This window comes from Apis cerana, linkage group LG12 (assembly GCF_029169275.1).
Source record: "Apis cerana isolate GH-2021 linkage group LG12, AcerK_1.0, whole genome shotgun sequence".
Lineage (NCBI taxonomy): Eukaryota > Metazoa > Arthropoda > Insecta > Hymenoptera > Apidae > Apis > Apis cerana.
In genome coordinates, this window is record NC_083863.1 from 7,020,790 (window position 1) to 7,043,125 (window position 22,336).

The 22,336-nt window shown below is 42.4% G+C and overlaps 1 protein-coding gene across 6 annotated transcripts in view; it reads right to left on the reverse strand.

The window, feature by feature from the left end:
- Positions 1 to 22,336, reverse strand: part of LOC108004235 (platelet binding protein GspB-like) — a 166,048-nt gene that overhangs the window by 6,884 nt on the left and 136,828 nt on the right. For all 6 annotated transcript variants that reach the window (XM_062082806.1, XM_062082809.1, XM_062082808.1 and 3 more), the window contains 5 exons: positions 9,766 to 13,850; positions 7,862 to 7,987; positions 7,006 to 7,116; positions 6,130 to 6,316; positions 1,295 to 1,476 (listed from right to left, as the gene is read on the reverse strand). In XM_062082806.1, coding sequence (XP_061938790.1) covers positions 1,295 to 1,476; positions 6,130 to 6,316; positions 7,006 to 7,116; positions 7,862 to 7,987; positions 9,766 to 13,850 — 4,691 coding nt within the window. The remainder of the gene's footprint in view (positions 1 to 1,294; positions 1,477 to 6,129; positions 6,317 to 7,005; positions 7,117 to 7,861; positions 7,988 to 9,765; positions 13,851 to 22,336) is intronic.

Sequence of the window (22,336 nt, forward strand, 5' to 3'; positions counted from 1 at the left end):
TTCTCTACTCAGCATGCTTCCAACTCGTGCTCGTAGATATATTTTTAACCTAATTTGCATAACTAATCTCGCAATCACGAGATCACTTCCATTAGAAAATTAAAATCTTTCTAAAATTCTTTGACATTTTCACAAATTTTTAATAGATACTTATGAAAAAAACTTTATGTCGGATATACAGAGAGAATTTTAAGGATTTTTTTCTTTCTTTCTTTTTTTTACACGAGAAAAAATGGACAATTTTATCACGTTTATGATAATAAAATTTTTAACACACAAATTTTTAACGAGTAATTTTTGTTATCTGTCTGTAATATCATGGATCCCTTACCCATTGACACAGATTCATCTGACGAAATGAAAAGTCGGCCCCAATCTTCACGACGTTAAGATAATATTTGAAGCGCAAATACGAATGTTTGCCATTCCATCGCTTTTTCACTCTCGACCTTCAACTGTGACGTATAAGCAACCTCGAAGGACGAGAGATTTTTATCTTTTCACACTTCCATTTACGAAACTTTCGATCTCAAAGCGATTTCAAGTTTTCAAGTCGATTTCGGTATCGAGAACAGATTTTGATTTATACCCTTTCTATTTTTACGAGGTGTAAAATGAAAATTATAAAAAATCTTCTGACGATAAATAACGTTGAATAACGTATTCAGTTTAATCGTTGAAATTTTACATTTGGATTCGAGATATATCTCTACGATGAGATACAGAATCGAAAAGAAATGAAAAACGAGATCAACGTGGCATGAAGTAACAACATCGGAGGCAATATACCTCGATATAATGTTACAGTAAGTAGACTGTCGCTGTATCGTTTTGGTTCCGATGCTAAGACCCTTTGAACACGCGAGCATATATGGTCATAATAAATTTTCGGCCCCGAGAAGGGGGTAAGCGTAATGGAAATACAAATAGGGGGAAGTAATAATTTAAACACGGCCACGTACTTTTAATATTTCACGGATATCGAAAATACGAACGGCTCGCGTTTATCAATACCATTAAAAATGAATAAATCAACGAAAAGTGAAGTGTACAACGTCGAAACTAACATACGTCATCGTGAAAAAAGGAATCGAGATTTTCATAAAAAATTATCTACAAATATCAAGCTTATATAATTCGTTCGTTTCTCAGTTTTCCAATTCCAAATATCGAAATAAATACGAAAATTGTAATTTTTCAGAAACGAAACAATAATCTCTTCTAAACGACAGCCTTCGAATTTGATTAAAGAAAAAAAAAGGCCGAGCAAGAGTTATCAAAATTGCGATCTCACCTTTTTCGACGCAAGATACTCCATCCCTCTCGCCACGCAGTACCCAAACACGGTGAGATCCCTGGATGTAAGCGCCGCGGAGTCCTCGCTGAAATTGTAGAAATCCTGCCTGGTGCGATGATCTCGAAGATAGGCCAGCAATTTCCCGTACATCACGTACTCGAGTATGAGATAATGAGGCTCTGCGAACAAAACCGTGGCCACGATTATCAAATTACACGGATCGCAAAATTAATTGGAACGATCTGGAAAGAGTTTCGCGATGATTGCACGATGCGTTTGATCGGCGTTAACTCGGCGAGTGGAGGGAGGGGGAGGGATTAGAGGGGCCCCGTTGCGCGAAGGGCCTCTCTCGCTCACACGGTCGGGGAGGCCCTTCGAGTAATTTAACCGGAGCACTTTCGGGTTGCCCGGTGGGCAGTATCCGGCTGATTGTAACTTATGGCCCCACTTTTGCACGGCCCCACGAGCTCGTAACTTTCATATTAGGCTAGCATTACCTCCCTCTAATAACTTTCGTTTGTTAAGAAGCGTTTCTTTTCTGCGTTCCCCGCTTCGTTCCGCACGAATCGATCGTGCGTGCATCGTCGAGTCACAATATTTGCACGGCGAGAAACGGCAGCAACATTAGTACAACGCGTGCACGTCGAGATTTTACGTTACCTTACGTTACGGGATCGTGGATGATCCCGCGGAATTGGCGTGGATCATCTTTTCCAAAAAATTGTGAAAATTTTGTATAGAAGCGCGGATGGAAATAAATAAGTATCTGAATAATTGTAATTCTTGAATTTGTAATTTTTAGATCACAATGCCATAATGGAAGTTATTATATACGAGGAATTTTGATTAATTTTCCATTTTGGAAAATGTGGTGCGCGATCCTTATAAATATTCTTAATCGAATATTTTAGAAAATGATCAAAGCTAATTTACGAATGAATCATTCCTGACATCCAAGTATCCCAACGTGTTTTGCACCTGGACTAATAGGATTCCAGATAAGTGGCGCGGCAGGCCGTTTCAGCGAAATGGGTAAAATTTGTCACCGGTAATATCATCGCATAATTATCACAACACGTGATAATTTGTCTTGTTTCATCTATTTCTTACTGTATTTCCCCCGATTATCTATCCCCTAATTTGTATAAGAATTATCAATACCTGTATTTTGACATTATTACAATTTCTTCTCGCCTGTGAAAAATGATATCAAAATTCCTCGAATATCCGATAATTATCGAGAAGTTCATAAATTATATTTTTTTGTCCATTTCAAAAAAACGATGAAGGCTCTTTACACGCTTCTCTTTTTCGTTTTAGTTTGTTGAAAGGGATCCCTTTTTGACAAGAGGCGGCCGTCAAAGGACGAAAACGTCGTTCAAGAGGAATTCAAACGTGCCCACCATGGCCGAAACGATAAATACGGGGGCCGAGAAATTTAGATGTCGTAAATCTTGGTTCACGCAGGCGTGTTCTTTCTTCTACGCGCTTCAAAGAACGTTAAGGGTGGGGCTGTCCCCCCTAAAACGAACACTTCGTGTTCTCTACGGACCTTGAGGATCGTCCACAATTATTAAAACTGTTCCTTTCAACTCAACCTCCTTTTCGCACAATGTGTACGAATCGTTGCGATAATATGTAATCGTTGAAATAAATAACATTTTTAAACGAAGATAAAATTTTGTTCAATAATTTTTTTTCGTTTATTCATTATTTAAAAATTATTTTCCATAAAGAGATTAATGATTACACAAATTTCTCTTTGCGTAGAAATTTAATTATCTCCCCTTTACAAAATCTAATAGTAAATTTATAATCTTCGAAAGAGACACTTTTTAAAGATTAGCAATCGCTAATAAATATCGCGCATCTATTACCCGATCGCGCAATTTTTCCAAGCGTATCAAGCTATTTCCCACCAGGGGGTTAAATTTTATGCTATTACTAGACCAGATCGCCACTTGATATTACCATACAATCGAGGGAAAAAGACTAGACTCGGCGCATAAATAACGATGGGACGCCGTAACGACGTCAAATCCAGATCGACGTCCATGCACAGGGCCTGATCGTATCGATATATACGTGTATCCTCTGAAACTCGCTACGAACGATCATTTCGACTTAATAGACGTATTGTGCCACGAGGATCCTCGCCGTGGGGACACGTATGGAAATTTATACGATGAGAGCGACGATACCGACGAGAGTCTTGCAACGAAAGACGTATAATGGGCCTCCCTCCTTCGAGCCACGGCTAAAACTTCCAGATTGTCTCGTTTCTGTTTTGATGTCTCAACCATTGGATTTTATCGTTATAAGACGGAGTATGCTGCGTGCGATCAGGTGCATATGCAATTTTACGACTGTTGCATTCTATGATTTAGACAACTCTTGTGTATATTATAATGCGAGGGATGTGTCTCATAAAAATTTAAATTATCTATTAAAATATAATTTTTTTTTTATATATGAAAAATATAAACTATTATCTGTTGTGAAAAGAAAACAAAAGAAAAGAAGATGATCCTTCATTCCATTCTGAAAATTTCAATTTGAAACGTTATAAAGAATGTTTGATACATCGAAATCGTGATAAATGAATTGCAAGAAGATGAGAATTGCATTGAATAAAAAATCATGTTATATAAGCTCCTAAGTATTATCTGTAATTATATATTTTCCTTCTAAATTTTCATCGTCTAACATCTTAATTCGAGACGTTACATCAACTTCCATTTTAATTTTATTTATTTTTCCCAAGTACGTGTTCTTCAGATTTTTTATTTGACATCTTAATTAAAAAAAAAAAATTACGTCAACTTACTGTATCTGATTTTATTTATTTTTCTTCTAATTTTTCATGATTTGATTTTTCGTTCCTAAAGATCTTAATTAGAAAAATCATTTCAATTTCTATTTTTATTTCTTTTTTAATTCTTTATTTATGTTTTTTCCAATAACTATTCAATATTCTCGAGATTTTCTTTGAAATCCGTCGATGCAATAAGAACTTTCGAGAATAACTTGGTTTATTGAATATTGAAACAGGTGGTCATTTTTTTTTTCATTCGTTTTTTTTTATACGTTGTATATACATTTTGACGCAGTTTCGTGAGTGTGCAACTGCGCATTAATCGACAATTGGAAAAACGGAAACCACAATTTGCAATTTATCAAGATAATTGTCGGAAACAATGATTATTTAGCTATCTTATATCGATGAATAGTTTATTACCTCAATTAATCAGACACTGATTGCCCATAGACAAACAAAAAGCTATTAACACCAAGAATTTTCAGAATGATAATTGTGAAATTATTATATATTCTGCACTCGTAATAAATAACGTGTCGTAATTGATTTCTGTTGAACTTGCAAAAATATATTTTGCGCGATATGCTGATGTAAAAATTCAAATCAGCGAATTCCATGTAATTTTATTTTCTTCTTTTCTTTTTTTTTTTATTATTACCCAATTTCTAAACGAAACGAAACGATTCATTCCATTAAAAGAGATAAGATAATTTTCTTTCTATTTTTCAATTTTTGTCAAACAAATATAAAATAAATAGAATAGAAAGACCTATTTGTAACTTTTATAACAACGGCAACAAATTAAAAAATTTCAATTCAACCAACCATTGTCTCCATCATCCGTCCGCATAGAAATTCATCAATCCCTCCAATGCCAATTTCGCGGAGGCAGCGCGCAATGACTGTTACTCAATTACAAGCGTAGATGATGGCACGTAAACAGTCGATTCTTCCACACCATTACCATCTTCTATCGATTTTCGATCTTTTTTATCCGGGAAACAATAGCGCACGCGTGTGTATATAAACGATCACGATCATTTGAACGGAGACTAGGAAGAAGAAAAAAAAAAAAAAAAGAAAAATGTCTATCGAGTGACTCAATGACGTGGAATGCATCTCTCTGTCTCTCTTCTTTAATCCCCTAACGACGTCTTCAATATGCATTACGCCGTGTTTCACGCGATACGATCGGTGGATGGTGAATACACGAAATCGTAAATAATCGAAGATGCGCCAGATAGAAGAGATAAAATTGAGAGCCTATCGAAACCAGTTATCGTGATCACAGTTTTAGCTATACGCGAATGTAGTGAATTATTATATACGTCATCGATTATTATACACACTCTCGAAAAATATAACAATCGTGGAAAAGAAAACTAATTCTCTGTGTTTTTTCACACCGTGACCGCACGATGATGATTAAACAAGATGCTTGATGCTCGAAACGATATTGCAAATAATGTAAATTCTTCTTGGGCTGCGTCGAAGAGAAAAGGATTCTAACGACAGTGGAAGGGAGAATTTTGCTCCATGATTTTATCACGTGAATCCAATATCACGTCTTCGTAGAGGAATGTATTTGTCGCGAAGACGTAGATGGATTGGTATCATGAAATGTCAGTTTTCGATTGAACGAAGATCCATCTTGGAGGCTTGATTACTTAATCATCGTGCATTTTGCAATCTCTACGAACGAACGTGGCGGTTCGTGCATAGTTGTCGACGTTTGTAAAGTCAAGAGCAAACGAGACAAGGTCAAAAATAAATGACACGTGAATTAATAATGTGGACATACATATGCAAAAAAAGACAGTTAACTTGGCTGATTTAATGACTAGTAATAAGTGTTAAGCGCTATGTCAATTTGTATTTTGCATTTTTTTTCCTTTTTTACTTGTTTTAACTTTTCATCTCTAGAAAAGAAACCAATCGCTGATGAAACGAATGATCGAATTGATCACAATTTCCGCGAAACAGAATTAAGTTGAAATTAGGGAACAAGCTTTACCTTGTTCCGTACAGCAACCCAGAAGAGTGACAACGTTTGGATGGCTGCCAAGCTGCTGCATGATTTCCAGTTCTCGAACCAGATCCTCCTTCTCACGATCGGAAGCACCCTCTTTCACCGTTTTCACGGCCACTAACCGGGTCGTCCCCTGATGACCTGTCAAATCATCGGCTTCAGCCTTCCAGACCTAAGAAAATAAAAAGTCATTTCTAGACTTTCTAATAGGATTTTAATTATAAGATTCGTCCCTTGTGAAACTATGTTCAAATTAATTAATTTATCGTAGTATATCAGAGTTGAAATTATTATGCAACGAATAAATTATCACCTAACAGAACGACATTTTCAATTTAATTCTCTCGTCCATTAAAATCGTATTAAAACCTATTACAAACGTTAAAACAAAACAAATTAAATCCTTCCCAATTAGAAGATAATTTTTATAAATTACTAGGAAAAGAGAATGAATTACGCGATAATAAAATCCAATGCAAATAATCGATGAAGTCAATAAGGAATTTCAGAATTAATGAGAATGACTAAAAGTAATTCGAACGTTTACTTAAAAAAAAAAAAAACATTCGAAATCCATTACATTATCGCTGCCAATTCCTCGAATTATGCTAAAATTACATTCTTGAAGGAATCGTCGATAATATCAATAGTCGATATCGATCGTCAAGAATCAATATTGTAAAATAAAAATTTAACAAGAACGGAAACAACATCGTTTCGTTCAATCGAGAAGAAGAAGATTCAAAGCTTCGCAAACCGAATTTTCGCGCTTACGGCCGCAACGATTTATTATCACACCACTCTCTCTCGAGGCCTCGAAGATGTTCCTGTCCCGCGCGAAATGGAAGACCAACTCCTTACCTGGCCGAAGTTTCCTTGGCCGAGGACCGTCTGTAACCTAAGCTTATCTCTAGGAAACTCCCATCTGGATTCTTGAGACGAAGGGGGCGGTGGTTTCTCCGCTTCGTGACACTGGAACGGGAGAAAGAAGGTGGTTGGTATATCGTATCGTATCGCGAACGATAATTATTTAAAAATGCCTGACGAATAAATCTGCGGCACATCCTCCCTTTGATGTACCGCGACTCCGGGCGAGAAACAGAATTGCTCTCCGTTCCGCTCTCTCTGAATTATCGTTCCTTCCAGCCGATTATTTTTTAATGAGCGGGCCGAAGCAGTAATTTCTCTATGACTCGACGATTTTTATTTTTTTATTTTCTTTTCCCTCCTTTTTATTCCTTTTATTTTAATTGAGTTATAATAAGATGCTTAAAAGCGTTTTAACAGTAGTATTGTATATTGTAAAATATCATTTTACGCTTTATTGCTTCTTAATGAGAAGTTGGAGGAGAATGAAACAAGGTCGAAATGATCGATTAATCTTCGTGTATTTTTTTTTTTTTATTCTTTCGTATTAATTGAACTTATTTCGTATTCCATCTGCTTTTTAATGAGCGTCCGAATTGTTGTAGAAAATTAAAATTGTGATACGGAATACGAATAAATACTCTCAGTGATTTAAAAGTAATTTTTATCGTTTTAATCCAATCATACCGAATGAGTATTTTGTGAAAAAATAATTCATGTTTCGATTTAATTTAATAAATATATAATAAATATCTAATTCCTTGAATTAAATTTTATCATATTCCGTGAAAAAATGATTTTATATTTCATATTCGTAAGAAAGAGAGAAAGAAATTATTCGATTACTCACCAAGTGTTGTATCCTGGGAAGTTTAGTGATCGCTTTCTCGATGGACGTTTTGAAGTCGCCATTCTCGAGATTCAAAGCATCCTTCCTGCAACTTATTTCCGACGACGTATCCGATTCCTCCAGCACCTATGCAAAACATATAAACGTCATCATCGTCACGTACCTTCACTCGACAAGAACGTGCAATTCCCGCGAAACTTTGATTTTTCCTTCGAATATTTTCACAGTTCTTCGAGTGATCGTGACTCAACACGTCGAGGAATACAAGATAGTCACGTTCCAACGACAACGATTATTTATTTAAATTATGAATATTCGATTAATGCAAAATGCCGGTTTCTTATAAATGGAATCGTTCATACTAACGAAAGGGACGTGAATATTGTAGATAATGCTTATGAACTCGATCACGATGAAAATAAAACTTGAAATTTCGGGATAGAGCATCGCGAATTCGATGAGGAGGAGGAACGTGTTCGACGGACGATCTATACGCGACTATGTTTTCTCTCCGTGGAAGAAATCATTTTCTCTCTCCACTTCTTTTTAAAGCATCGATTAACGTGAATAAATAAATAACTCGAAGCGAATAAATTATCGATCGGTTTATAACTAGTCTTTGAATAATCGTTTATTCATACCTTCGAAAGATCATCGGATTGGTTATGAATTATACATTTTTGTTACAACTCGAGGACACGACAAATTGAAAAGATTTCATTTCGTCCAACAAGTTTCCTTTTAATTCTTTTCCGAAAAATTATTTTTTGAGATGCTTCTCCTTCGATATTTTTCTTTTTTCCCATTATCCGCGCAAAACGTTATTAATATTAGAACCGAAAGAACCAAAGATCCGACGAGTCCATTGAGAATCATCCGTAAAAATTAATCGAGGACCGAGCTCCATTGTGTCCATTCCATCAGGCGAGTTCAGAGATACAAATTCGAGAGTACAACTCGAACGAACGCTTATATCACGCTTATATCTCATATCACCTTCATTTCTACAAATTTATTTCTCTACTTCAACCTTATCTCGAATCAATCTCGAATTTCTTAATTGTCTCAAACTTATCTCGATAACTCGATCGAGAGAGAGGCACTTACTTTTCGTACTTGCGCCAAGGAAGATAACGAAAGTACACAGTGAGGTTTAATGGCCGGATGATAAATGCCCAGGACGGTCGACGATAATCCAAAGGGATACCGCGTAACGGTACATAAGTGGCGGTGCTATACAATTCGCGTCGTTTCGATTTAGCGATCATCGGCCAGATACGCTTTACGGTACACAATCGTAAATCAAAGTTTTTGCCCGGATAATACAGCAGGCGAAGGAAGAGGAGAAGGAGGAGGAGGAGGAGCAGGGACGAGAGGAAATTACACCCGCCGGACTGGAATCACGGCCGAATAAAAATGAAACGTTTAGCGGCTCAAGGATACCATTTCGAATGGCCTCCCTTCGCGCAGCTGGGAGCATCGCTTTGAGATCCTCGCGTCGATCAAACGGATAGTCGTTGAATTTCGTTCGAAGGGGAGGAAGGAGAAGGTTTTTGTCCACAATCTTGCGACTCTGATTCAGTATCCAAATCCCGTGGTATGCGGGAAAGAAGAATCTTCTCATAGAAGGTTCTATAATTGTATAAAAAAAAATATCGAAACTTAAAGCAAAGATATTCGAAAATAAAGTAAACGCAAGGTGAAATTACCAATGATCAAAAAAAAAAAAAAAACAAGATCACCGGCACCAACAACCTTGTTCCTCACCAATTGAAACGGAGTCTGGCCCGCCACCAAACATGCACCACTTTCACTCGACGACCTATATTACATACCCATATATATATATAATTTCTAAACACCCGTGCATCCACCACCATTTAAACCATTCTTCGATCGCTCACCTTACGATTCCTAAGTATCAGTCTTCTAAGAATTAGGCCAACGCCGACGGCGATCGGGAACACGACCAACGTCGCCAAGATGTAGCTGACCACGGCGACCGTCTCCTGGGACGCGATCGCGTCCCCGTCGTGCCTCTTCGATATCACTTCACTGATATTCACCGACTCCCTTGGACTGACCGATATCAGTCCAGTCTCGAACAACGTCCTGTTCAACTCGCTCGGATACACCGAAGTGTTGTATTCGGGCAAAATGGGATGGTGATACACGGTCCTGTGCCTCGTACGATTCCCACTTCCGTTGCTAGTCGACGATCCTCTGCCCGGGCCTGTCGCCGGGACCTGATTGCTCTCCTCGTGCCTGTCCTTCCTCGTGTCCGGGCCACGGGTCCAATTCTCCGCGCTCCTCGGTGTAATCGTGTCGCTGGTTTTCTCGGTCGTTCTCGAAGGTTCGGAGGGCTGCTTGGCCGGAAGCGGGTGTTCCGCCCGCCGCTCCGTTCCCCGGGAGAACGGGTTCACCGGGCCGGTGTTGTTGAAGATGTCCGACGTGTTGTACAGATGCATTATGGGTAGCACGTCGTCCTTGTCGGTGGACGCGTCCTGCGACTTGTCCGACAGATTCCTCCCTCTCACTTCCGGTGACCTTTCGCCGGACCCTCGCCTCCCATCTGCCAGGTCTGCCGTCAAGATCGAAGGAGACGCGTCTTCCAAGGGTCTCGGCTCCTTCGAATCGGTGGTGGTCGTCGCGCTTTGGTCTTGGGCGATCGTGGAGATCTCTATTTGCACGGTGGGCAAGGATGTGGTGACGGTGGTGGTGGCGGTGGTGGCAGTGGTGGTGGTCGTCGACGCTTCCGTCGTGGCGATGGACGAGGACGCGGTTGCACTCGCGGTCGTGGTCATGGTCGTGATCCCGCGATCCTTAGACTCGTACACTTTTTCCGTGTCGACGGAGGGATCGACGAGGCCGGCCACCGTTTTGGTATCCGCGATTTGGTTGGGGGCCTCGGTCGGCTTCGAGGTGAAAGTCTCGATCGGGTCTCGGGCCGCTTTCGCGATCATTCTGGGCGTAACGGGGAAAACGGGCGCCGGCGCGGTAGTCTCTTTGGCCACGATCGTTTCGTCGGACGCCGCGGTCACTGTCACGGTCGGCGAACCGCTTCCGTTCTCGGTGCCATTATCCGCGCCGCTCTTCCCGATACCGCGGGTGCTCGTGGACGGTACGACGACGCTCTCCTCGTCGCTCGCCCGCCCCACGGTTTCGTCTTTGGTTTCGAATGCGCTCGCCTTGGTCACCGCTTCCGCTTGCTCGCTACTTCCGCCCTCGTCCGTGGTGGTCGCGTTCACCGCTGTCGGAAGAGGACCACCGCTACCACCATCGCCACCACCGCCACCACCGGTCGAATCGAGCACCGTTTCCGTTTCCACGGAGGGAGCGGACGAAACTCTCTGCTGCATCGTGCCACCGCTCGTCGTATCCACCGTCGTCGCGTTTTCCAAAATCGTACCCTCTCCGCTCCCGTTCGCGATCGTCACATCCTCGACCCTCGCTCCGACCCTCGAATTCCTCTCGTCCCCTGCTATCGAACCGCTCTCGTTCTTAACCGTATCCGAATCCTCGTCTACGTTCCTCGTCCCTTTGACCCTCTTCTGGCTCTGGCCATTTGTCAACCTCCTCCTCTTCCCTGCCACCGCCCCGTCCTCCTCTCCCTCGGGACCAGCCCCGATCCTCTGATTCAACACAGCGCTCGCCGACTTCCTGAGAAACCTTCTATCGTTCAGCCCCTCGATCTCCGTGCTCCTGGGCTTCGCGCGACTCCAACGCACGCCGCCTCTCGGGTGATACGCTTCCGCGGTCTTGGCCGACCTCGGCCCGCTCTTGTTTACGGCGGTCAGCTGCAACTGCGCTCTGTTGACCGCGCGCTGCTGCTGCGACTGGTGCGCACCGACTGCAACGACCACTTTCCTCTGTCGTTCCCCCACCAGGTGAGCGGACGCTTCACCACCGGCTGCGGCTGGTTCGACGGTCGTGCCGGCACTGAGTTCCGCCGGCGCTCGGCCTGCCTCTATACCTGCCGCGCCGCCGCCACGAGGAGGAGGCAGAAGAGGCGGCGGCGGCGGCGGCTGCGACCGCGGCTGCGGCTGCGGCTCTGCCTCTGCCTGCTGACGCCGCGATCCGCTCGTTATCTCGGTCGTACCCGTGCTCGCCTCTCGACCTCCTTGTTCCTCTCTGCTTAACCCAGGTCCGGTGTAGTTGCGCAATAGCCGCGTCACGTTCGTTATCGTGTAAGCGTACACGTGCTGCTGCTGGTGCTGCTGTTCTTCTTCCCGATGCCGTGGATCCCGATCCCGCTCGTGTTCCCGCGCCAACACGCCGCTCCCTTCGTCGAGCCTTCCATAATGCTGCTGCTTCTGTTCCCTGTGCCGCCCCTTCCAACGTGCCCCCTCGGCCCCGCTCGGTCCCGCGAGAGTGCTCGGGGTGGCAAGGACGTCGAGGCCGCGCGCTCGTCCCTCCGTGGAATCGACGACCGGTTTAACGGTATACTCGTCGGCCGAGCCTTGCCCCAACCTTCCCTCCGTCACCACGATGCGGAGGGTGGACGTTTCCGGCGACGTCCACACGACTCGAAACGGTTCGGTGGAGGAACGGCCGAGGAGCTTCTCCCTCGAAGTCGACGTCTCGATGTTGTTGCTCTCGCGGCAGGCAACAACGGTCGTCCGATAGTTCGCTTCGTCGATCCCTCGTTCCTCTTTCGCGCTTCCGTCCATCCCCAACGATTCTCGAGGATTCGAGAAGGCTACCTCGTCCTCGAGGTACGCGGCGGGCGAGGATGGATCGTTGCTCTTCCTCTTTCGAGGATAAACCTTGGACGGCTTCTCCACTCCGTTCACGGTCGAGGATAATACGGGCTTCGATTTGTTCGAGGCGTCCGTGGGACGATCTTTCAGCTTGGTTTCACTTTCTGCCCCGTTCCGCTCGCGCGTGATCGCGGAAACGGGCTGCCCGCTCGGTATCTGGGTCGAGTTGGTCGCATTCCACGTTTCACCGGCCACGTGGGCAGCGGCACTTCCTCTCTCGCGCCGCGGCTCGTGCTCCACGTGAGCGGACGGGTTATCGTCGCGAAATTTATTTTCCGCGACGGAGTCCGATCTATCGGTACCGTTCCCCGTTCCAATAACGTTCGAGGCGATCGTCGTCTCCGCAGGCCTCGCCTTCCTGTAGTAAACCCCGTTTTCCGCTCCCCTGAACGCGTTCTTCATCTTCGACACCTTGTTCTTCTCCACCGTCTGCCGTTCCACAGCGATGTTCATTTCCTCGTTGAGCATCTCCTCCAACCTGGCCACCGGTACCGGTGTCGTCGAATTCCTCTTCATGGAATACCTTCTTCTGGAGTTGGCCGCGGTCGGCGCCGTGGCCGTCGACTCAGCCGTATTGTTATTACTACCGCTACTCGTCCCGTTCTGAATTTCCGGTTGAATCTTCTGGCCGAAGTAGAGGAATTGCGACATGTCCTCGACCGGTATGTTACTCTCGACCGGCCTGAAATAATTGTAGAGCGACTCCGGCATAGGGACCGTGTTCCTTCCACGAGTTTCCGTGTCCGAAGATTTTTGATTTGGGACGAGGGACGAGAAAGATGTGGTGGACGGGGATAACGAGCTCTTGTCGCCGATCGAGAGATCCTCGTTCCCCGTTTTCCCCGTTGAACTCTGCTCGACGACCCGTTTCCCCCGTTCCTCGTCCCTCGACACGAACTCGATGTCCACGTTCGACGTCGCCTCGCCCCCGTCGATGACTCTGCCCGACGTTTCTTCGTCTCCCGGTTTGCCGGCAGCCGCGGTTACGTACATCCCATGCCTCGTCTCCTGGGCCTCGAGAACGTCGACCGACGCGTCTTTCGCGGACGCGTCCAACGGTCTCGGCGTACGGTTCAGATTCCGAGATTCCGAGATTGGCCGCTGGCTGAAGATCTGTCGCCTCCTCGCAGCGAGGATGCTGCGAAGCGCTTGCTCCCTCTTCGCCTTGGACGACGGTAGCTCGGCCTGGAGGGACATGCGACCCTGACGATGATCGCCGATCGAGGACTCTGCAAGCAAACGAGGCGTTCGTTCGTCAATTTCGATATTCTGAGAGACGAATACTCAACTTGTACGAATACACAATATTCATTCGTCCGCTAATTATACATCGAATCGATGGTAAAATGGAATAAGTCGAAATATATCTCGAAGCGAATTAATTAATTGGCAGAGTTTCAATTCCGCTTCGTTCCGCCACACTATTCGTATGGGGAAAGTTCGACTACTGTAAATGGATTCGAGAAACACGGAGAACGGATAATTGTTACACGAGACCAGGTGCTCGCGAATGCAAACTCCTTCGATTTTCCAACCGATAAATCACGAAACTACCTCTCCAGATGTCTCACGCGGATTAACAAACGATTAAACATGGCCAATTCACCACATTATTATTGCCAGAAACGAGTTGAACGTATTCTCGTTCACGAAATCTGAGCAAATAAAATAGATAGACGATTTTCATCGATCGTTAAAATAAAATTACAATTTATCGTGCGATCCATTTTTCGTATTAGGCAAGGTCAAAACGAGATATTCCCGAAGAGGAACAGCTGCGAGACGAACGGTTCCTCGAGATCGCGGATCCCCGACTTGTTATCCTTTTTACTTTTCTTCTCGTCTCTTTTTATATCCGGCCAAGGTTCCACCGACCCTGTACCGTTACCTCACGGTTCCTTCGCGCGACGGTTTGTTCCTTTTCGTCACATTTCACATTCGAGAACCGTTCACGAATTCCCCGATTAAAATTCGCGCGCATCAAACTCGAGATCGATCGACGATTTCTTTTTTCTTTCCTAAGGAAGGAAATTTATCTATATAAGTTTTATCTATATACCCTGTATAAGTTTTGGATTTTAAATTTTCGAACGATGCGAATCGAGATAATAATTTTGAATAAATGGATAGAATGTATCGAATAAGATATGTTTCGAGAAATGATCTAGACGGGGAATTTGGTCGATCGAGTAGATTTTAGGTCGAGCTCCTGCATGTGGACGAGCAAAGATACTTTCATCGTGAATACAGAGGCAGGAGAAGGAGAAAGGATCTGGTGAGTACCGTTAGCATCGAGAAACAGTACTCGTTTATCGTTCTTGAACTTCCGATCAGATATTGGAGAGGAGTTTTAGGAGAAAGTTGGAACATTTCACCAATATATTTCCAACATATATTATTTAAAATCCAATCTTCAAAGACATGTTATCCACTAAATAGTTACGATAAAACATATTTTAAAAGGTATAGAAAAATAAATGAATGTAATTGAAATTAATATCTTCCATTTAATATATCCAATTGATCCCAATCTCACACGTTTATTTATAATAAATACTGGATACTCTGATTGCTGGAAAAAGAAAATCGTAATTCTCAACTTCTTTTGACACCCTTTGCGCGTAAGGAGGAGAAAGTAGGATCGTCTTACCCTGGCCCGACTAACGGTGCAACGAAGAAAGGATTTGAAATCAAGGTCCCGGGTCAAATCGCTTTATAAAGACGGACGAGGCAAGATCTCTATCTCGACTCACGATACGACAAAGAGTGGAGAAGGAAGGGTGTGATAACATTGTAGCGGTATCTCAAGGTAATTACGTGGTACCGGTTTCCTTATAAGCGTGGAGAAATAAAAGATATCGAGGAAGAGACTCGGCACGCGGCCAATTCCATCCAATTCCCTCCTGTGTCCATTTCTCTCTCTCTTTTTTCTCTTTTCTATCAAATTTTTTTCTACTGATCCATACCACTCTCTCGTTGAACAGATTTCTCTCGGTATTCCAAACAGTAAAAAACAAATTACTCTCGCACTGGATTCACCTTTTAAGCGAATTAAACCTCGAAGCGAATGAAAACAAAAATTCTTTGATTCAATACCTTGAGAACTTTATTTATAGTAACTAAAGACTAATCGAAAGGTAAATAGTTGTATATCGTCGCATTTCTACTTCTACAAGTGAGCAAATATCATAGTAAATGTATCTACATCTATTTTCCAAGATAGGAAATATTTTTAAAAATCCTCGGGAATAGTTGAACGAATAAAAATCTTCTCTCGAAGACGAGAGAAAAGTCTCGAAAACTCATTTCACCTGCGCTGTGTTACGCTTATGACGATAATCGAACCTATTCGCCATGATAAACACGAGTGTAGAAACGCGATTAATCAAGTATTAATAATAAAAAACATGAAATAATACAGCACGATAATAGTAAAATACGACGGATAATTCAGAGATGTTCGAATTTATTCCCAAGGTGTCACGAATCGTCCGCAATTAAATCGGTAAATCAACCGATCTCTTCCGCTTCTCTTCCGGCAACGTTGCAAAAGGATTGGGCGATAATTTACCAGATTTTTCTCCCCCCTCCGCCTACCTCGAGCGTTGGAGGCGAACGAGGAAGAATTTTATCCGCAGGCCGAGAATGACCGCGTCAGCCACTTACGTCTCCATACCGCGCGAGCATAACTTACAAGCCTACGACACGTGGAAAGCAGCTTTAAACGCGGGGTACCGCTTCCGTGGTAAATCATCAGTGACGGGAAAAGGGATGCCCCTGTGCGCGGGTTAACACAGTTGTCTTACTGTTTCCACGGTGAAATGTAAATTGTGCATAAATTTCCACCTCCTATGAACACCCGACTTCCCTCTTTTCGCGTATTAAATGCTATTATTCTTGTTATTGTTACCTCGCGATATATTAGAGCGAAGTGTAGAAAAAGTGAAACGTATGGCATGAAGTCTGGGATGCTTTTGTAAATGAGCGAATGAAAATTTTTTTGCTACGTAATTATTCTGTATTATATGAATCGTGTATGGGATGAATTTGTTATTGCGTGTATTTGGAAATAAGTCGTTTGATTTGTGCGTGATGAGATTCCATTTAATTCCATTTAACTTTATGAATTTATACCAATGTGAAGGTAATGATCATTACGCTTTGTATAGTTTATAATAAAATTAATTACTCTTCATTTTTTGCTATTGCAAAATGATCTTAAAGATTTGGACTTTCAATAAGATTCAATAAGAAATGGTTAAAATTGTGAAACAAGGACGATAGTCAGGCTCTCTGCGACCGACATAAACCCTGTTGATCTCGTATCGACGTTACTTTCATCGCAAGATATTTACAACGTTTTCTGAGCCGTCTTTCAACTTGTCAATTGGATGTAAGGAAAGGTTATTAAAAAATGTTTTATCGAGGCCAAGTCTGATTGACGACTCATCCGTCTGGAAAGTGCAGTCGATTCTGCCAGACGTTCGAATATTTCACGAGAGACAAGCTGCAAATCGAAAATAAAATTGCGATTATTTTAAAAACTTCATCGACTTACAACTTACGCTATATAATTTGCCGTAAATATAAATTTTTAATTATCATTTTAATGATAATAATTTTAAGTCAAGTATAAATTTATAACACGAACGAAATCAATTTTTTCAACGTTTATGTCGTATTAACTTTTGTCATCTATATTTATTAATTTATCGTTCGTTTATCGTAAAATAAAAAACGATATATAAATTTTAAAAGGAACAACAGAAAATAGTCAATACCCTTTCGACAAAATCAAAAAATAATCAATCCATCGTTCCATTTAAACACGGTTGCTTTTTTGTCTAGTTATAAAACACGTAAAATCCCTATATATTAAATTTAATACGATACTCGCAAAGGGAGTACGTTCTTCTCGAGATTGATAAGAAAAGTAAGGAGGAACATCGCATTTACGTTATAAGAGGGGATCTTCGTTTTCTCACACGCGATGATACATCGATATCTTCCACCCTATCGTGCGGTTAATGGACGATTCTCGTTTTGTTCCATCTCGAAAAATGACCGGTCGGACGAATGGGTGTGCACGAATCGGCCACGCGATTCCGTCATTTTCGTTTCCAACGCGTTTAATTTTCGTTCGGAAAAGGAAAAACACGAGAGTCGAGATGTCGGAAAATAACGCGAAAAACGAGAGTTTAGATTAAATAACGAAGCTGAAAAACTCGAGCGTTTCCCAGAGAGAAGGTACTCTTCTTATTTCATTACAGTTATTAATTTTAACTCCCCATCGGTTCAATTTTTCACAAGCGCACAAGTATTTCTCGTCCAATTGACAAAAACTGGGCTTTCGAGTTTGATTATCGGCGCAATCAGCGAAGCTGAGGTTCGTATAATCACCGACGTGGCAAAAACTTGGCTATCCTCGTTTACGAAACAGGACCAGAGACACGATTGCCGCGGGAATACGCATTTTGTTGCGCGGAATCGTGCAAACCGGTCGTAATTTTCAGAACCGGACAAAGTGGAAAAAATTTCAAAAGCGACTTGTTCTCTGACGAATCGTTTTTTCCCCCTCCGAACACGTTTGTTACCCCCAATTTTTCGAAAATTCAATCATCCTTAAAACCCAAAAAATCGATCCTCGTTCTTCCCTAACGCATTCCATACCAACGAGAGTCTAACGAGTCTAAAAGTTAGGTTAGAATTTCACAAAAAACAATGTCAAAAGATTATTTCGTAGTGCAATCTACACTATCGATATACCCATTGTCAATTTTTCATCGACCAAGATCAAAGAGGAAAGATTCGATCACTTAAATATTCCCAAAAAGAACTGTCGTCCACTTCGTGTGGCAAACGCAAAACCGAAATCACGATGTTGCCGAAAACACCATTTCCGCCGAATCATATTCAGCGGTTGGCTCGGCCCCCTCGGTCACTCGATTCCAGGGATCGAAAGGAGGATCCCGAGGATCGTTTTCGCGTCGACAAACCGCAATTTTTGCAATCGTTGCGAGGAAACGTGAGGGCAGGCGCGGACTCGTTCGTTTCCCAGGTCCTGCACGGGTCCTGAATAATGCAGACCACCTATTATCCCTTCCGGAAATATCTCGTGAATCATCATCTGACCTTACCGCGCAAGAACCCACGTTGCGGGGGATTGTTCCAGGGGGGGAAGAACGGTGGTGTCCTCGCTGTCCCGTGAAACCGAGGGGAAAAAGGCCGCGGACGATGATAATAATAATAATAATGATAAAAATAACAATAATAATAATAATGGCGGTGGAAAAGGTGGAGGCATCTGGCGGAGGGAGTTGGCGTCGTTGGCGCAGAAGAAGGCACGAGGAGTCGTAGGTTATCGCCGCGAAACGTGACCGCATAAAAGATCGTAATGTTTTATGTGAACACGTGTATAAGGAAGGTCAGTGCTGTTCCTTCTGTCCTTGTTTCCTTGATTCCGCCACGACTCCGCCAGGGGACAGCCATTGTTCAGCGCGGGAAACATCCATGTCGCTGGACGATGTAGCGATTACCGTTTCTTCATCGATCACTCCATACAGGGAGGAGGGAGAGGGGTGAATCCTCGTCCCTTTCCTTCGATATTCCTTTTATCTCTTTGATACACAAGGAGATGGATATATATTTGGGAACAGTGAAAGAAAGATCCTGATGCTGAGAATTTGAAAGTAAAAAATTAGAGAGGGATGAAAATGGAATTTGAAGCGAATTTCGGCGAATTTTGGAAACGTTGGAAGCGTTAGACGAAGAATGGAAGGATGTTTGGGAGAAAATCTCGGACGAAGGAATACAAATTGCAACGATGAAACAGATAATATTGCATTTTCTGCCTGACATATCGTCTCATTGTCGTTCGAAGATAGAGATTTGAAAAATGGGAGGATTAACTCGAAGGTTGGGGCAAGAGTTTCTCGCGTGGAATTTCGAGCGGAACGCGACTCGGCTCGTGCGCGCGCCACAAAAGGAGGAGAGCGAGATTCGCGGCAGATAGAAGTCGGTCTTGTCGCGCCGGTTCGAGTGACGTACAAATTGTCGGACGGCTACTTAAAACGAACAAGTGTTCATTACTCGTGCAGCGATAACTTTGTCCCCCTCGTAAATCCAGCCCTCGAAACCGACTATGCTAAACCCGCCATGCAAACGCGCCTCTGTCCCCGGCCTGTGTTTCTCTATCTCTGTTCCAAACGATGAAACCACGTGATGAAACATAACGCCTTGAACAAAGGCTTAGTGGAACTCGTGACTCGTGAATTTGATTCTCGATCATCTTTTTCCTTCCTCTTCGTAATTCGTCACGCGAGAGATGCTCCATTCAATTTAATTTCCCTTCCATTGCTCTTTTCTTCGTTGGAAAAATTTTATACATTTCCTCATGAGCAAAATTTGTACAACGATATTAATTTGAATATCGAAGCAACTCACTCGTGCCCTTCCTCCATCGATTCCTCGAGTAGCGATCACCTCAACCTTACTGTGATCCAAACGATGTTTCTTGATTTCGATGACCGAGTTCGACGGTATCCCGCCGCGTACCACCATATTTTTCGTCCTTATTCGCCGCGTATACACGATCACCACGGAGTTATTGCAGAAATTTTAACTCCGGCCGAGCCTCTCCTTGGCGCCGTTTAACTTAATTCGCACGGTTAATAAAGCTCCGCCGCTATACGTAAATGTGATTATCGTAAATGCTCGTGGTTTTCATGTCCCCAGCAACAAGTAATTGCCGTGCAATTTTACACACGAGCTTTATCCGTGGATAAAGGCGCGTGGATGTTAATCCGAACGACGGGGGTTTAAATTTTGCGTAGGCCCGAGAATAATTGGCTTGATTCCGTGTTACCAGCCACGAAAGAGAGTGCGGCGATTGTCGCGTTCGAATTCTTTGTTGGCGCAGAGATTGATGGAATTTGAACGCTGCCTTTGTTTTAAGCGGTATAAGGTTTCGATTACATCTACGTGTATCATCCAACTGTTAATAGCAATCGAAAGACCAGTTTTTCCGCACGAACGATCTTGTGCGTGTATATTACGTAAGAGAATTTTTGGATCTCGATGAAATTTTTGAAACTTTGATGGAAATTGTCTTGTTACATTCAAAGATAAATAAGAATTTTTCCGATGTATTTTTCGAATATTCTTACTCATCGTGGAAACAACAATCTGTGGAAATTTCATTCTATTGATGCGATCAAGAGGATTCTTTTAATTGTTTTACGTAATGCCCTTAGAAGATGCGATAGATTAAGCAGATCTGATTCTCTCCTTCGTGGAACAATCACGCGAAATAATTATTCCTGGATCTTTGATTGTTTCAAACGCAAGAAGATGCTTGTACTTATTTTCGTTTCAAGGCGATGGAAATATTCCATATAACATTAATGAGAATCGTCACTCGACGCAAGTGTTTATTTTATTATTCGTGGAAAAAGAAAAGAATCAAACCACGTAACAAATATATGAATATTCGTCATTAGATATATATTAACTACGCTTTTAAATCTGCCGGATCGATCTCTAACAACTTCATTAACAAGATTAGCACCGGCCATTGAAGCCAGCCACACGAGAAATAGACAGCGATAAAACGAGAATAATACGCTTCCTATAAATATAATTCTATCATTATCGTTCCGAAAAGAAAAAAAAGAAGGAGAAGAAACACCTGCGTCTAATGTGCAAATAAGAAGCGAGGATCGCAATTGGAAACGTGTTTAAAGAGGCGAACGATCGCGTGTGTTGCCTAGGCGACGCGGGAACGCATTCAACGCGCATATGATGCACGCGTGTTGAACAAGTCTAACCACCTGTCCGACACAACTTCCTTTGTTGCCAGCAAGAGAATTTTTCGAAAGATAGCAACAGGTTACACGCTATCCGAACACGTTCGAATTATATCCGAACGTTCGTCACTCGTGTATCTGTTCTGCATCAAGTTAAAAAATACGTGGAAGCGCATTAATCGAAAGCGTGAGATGGAAATTTTACTATTTCTATACGATTTCACCGAATTTTAATTCAAAATTCGTATAAAATGAAATAATCTTCTCGAAGAAGCGTATAAAATCAATCTATATAATGCGATTTTGTATGCAAATTTTTTGATCGAAAGGAAAAGCAAGTAATAAATAGACTGTATACACTTTGAAAGATTGCTTTCGAAGGTTTAAGAAAAATTAATGAAACGAGAGATGTTTTCTTGCTGAACAGACAAATCAATCGAATAGATGGCTGTGAAACAGGTAAAACGTATTGAGTTTCAAAATAACCAACTCGGCCGATTCATAGCGAAACGATGATTTCATTACATAATTATCAATGAATTATACGTGTTCAGTGACCGGAGTGTCCTCTGCGACTCGTCCCACCGGAAGCGGATACACGCTTCACGAGAGACGACCACAAGTGGAACGAGTGCACGTACAGATGAGGCGCAGTAGGTGCGCCGGTGTGCGTCAGACGAACAACGCCTTTCTGCCGTGTAAAAGCAAACAATGAGCTTTCTTTTTCAATACTTTCGTTATAATTATCCTCCAATGTTCCTTTATTCCTAGATATCGAAAAATTTTCAATATCGTCTCGATTTCGATATTCTTCTCGAGATAAAGATTTTAAAAAGATTGTTTAGAATGATCAAGGATCAAAGGTATTAACGGACGATTGTTGTTTCGAATTCAGATCCACTTTCATGAAT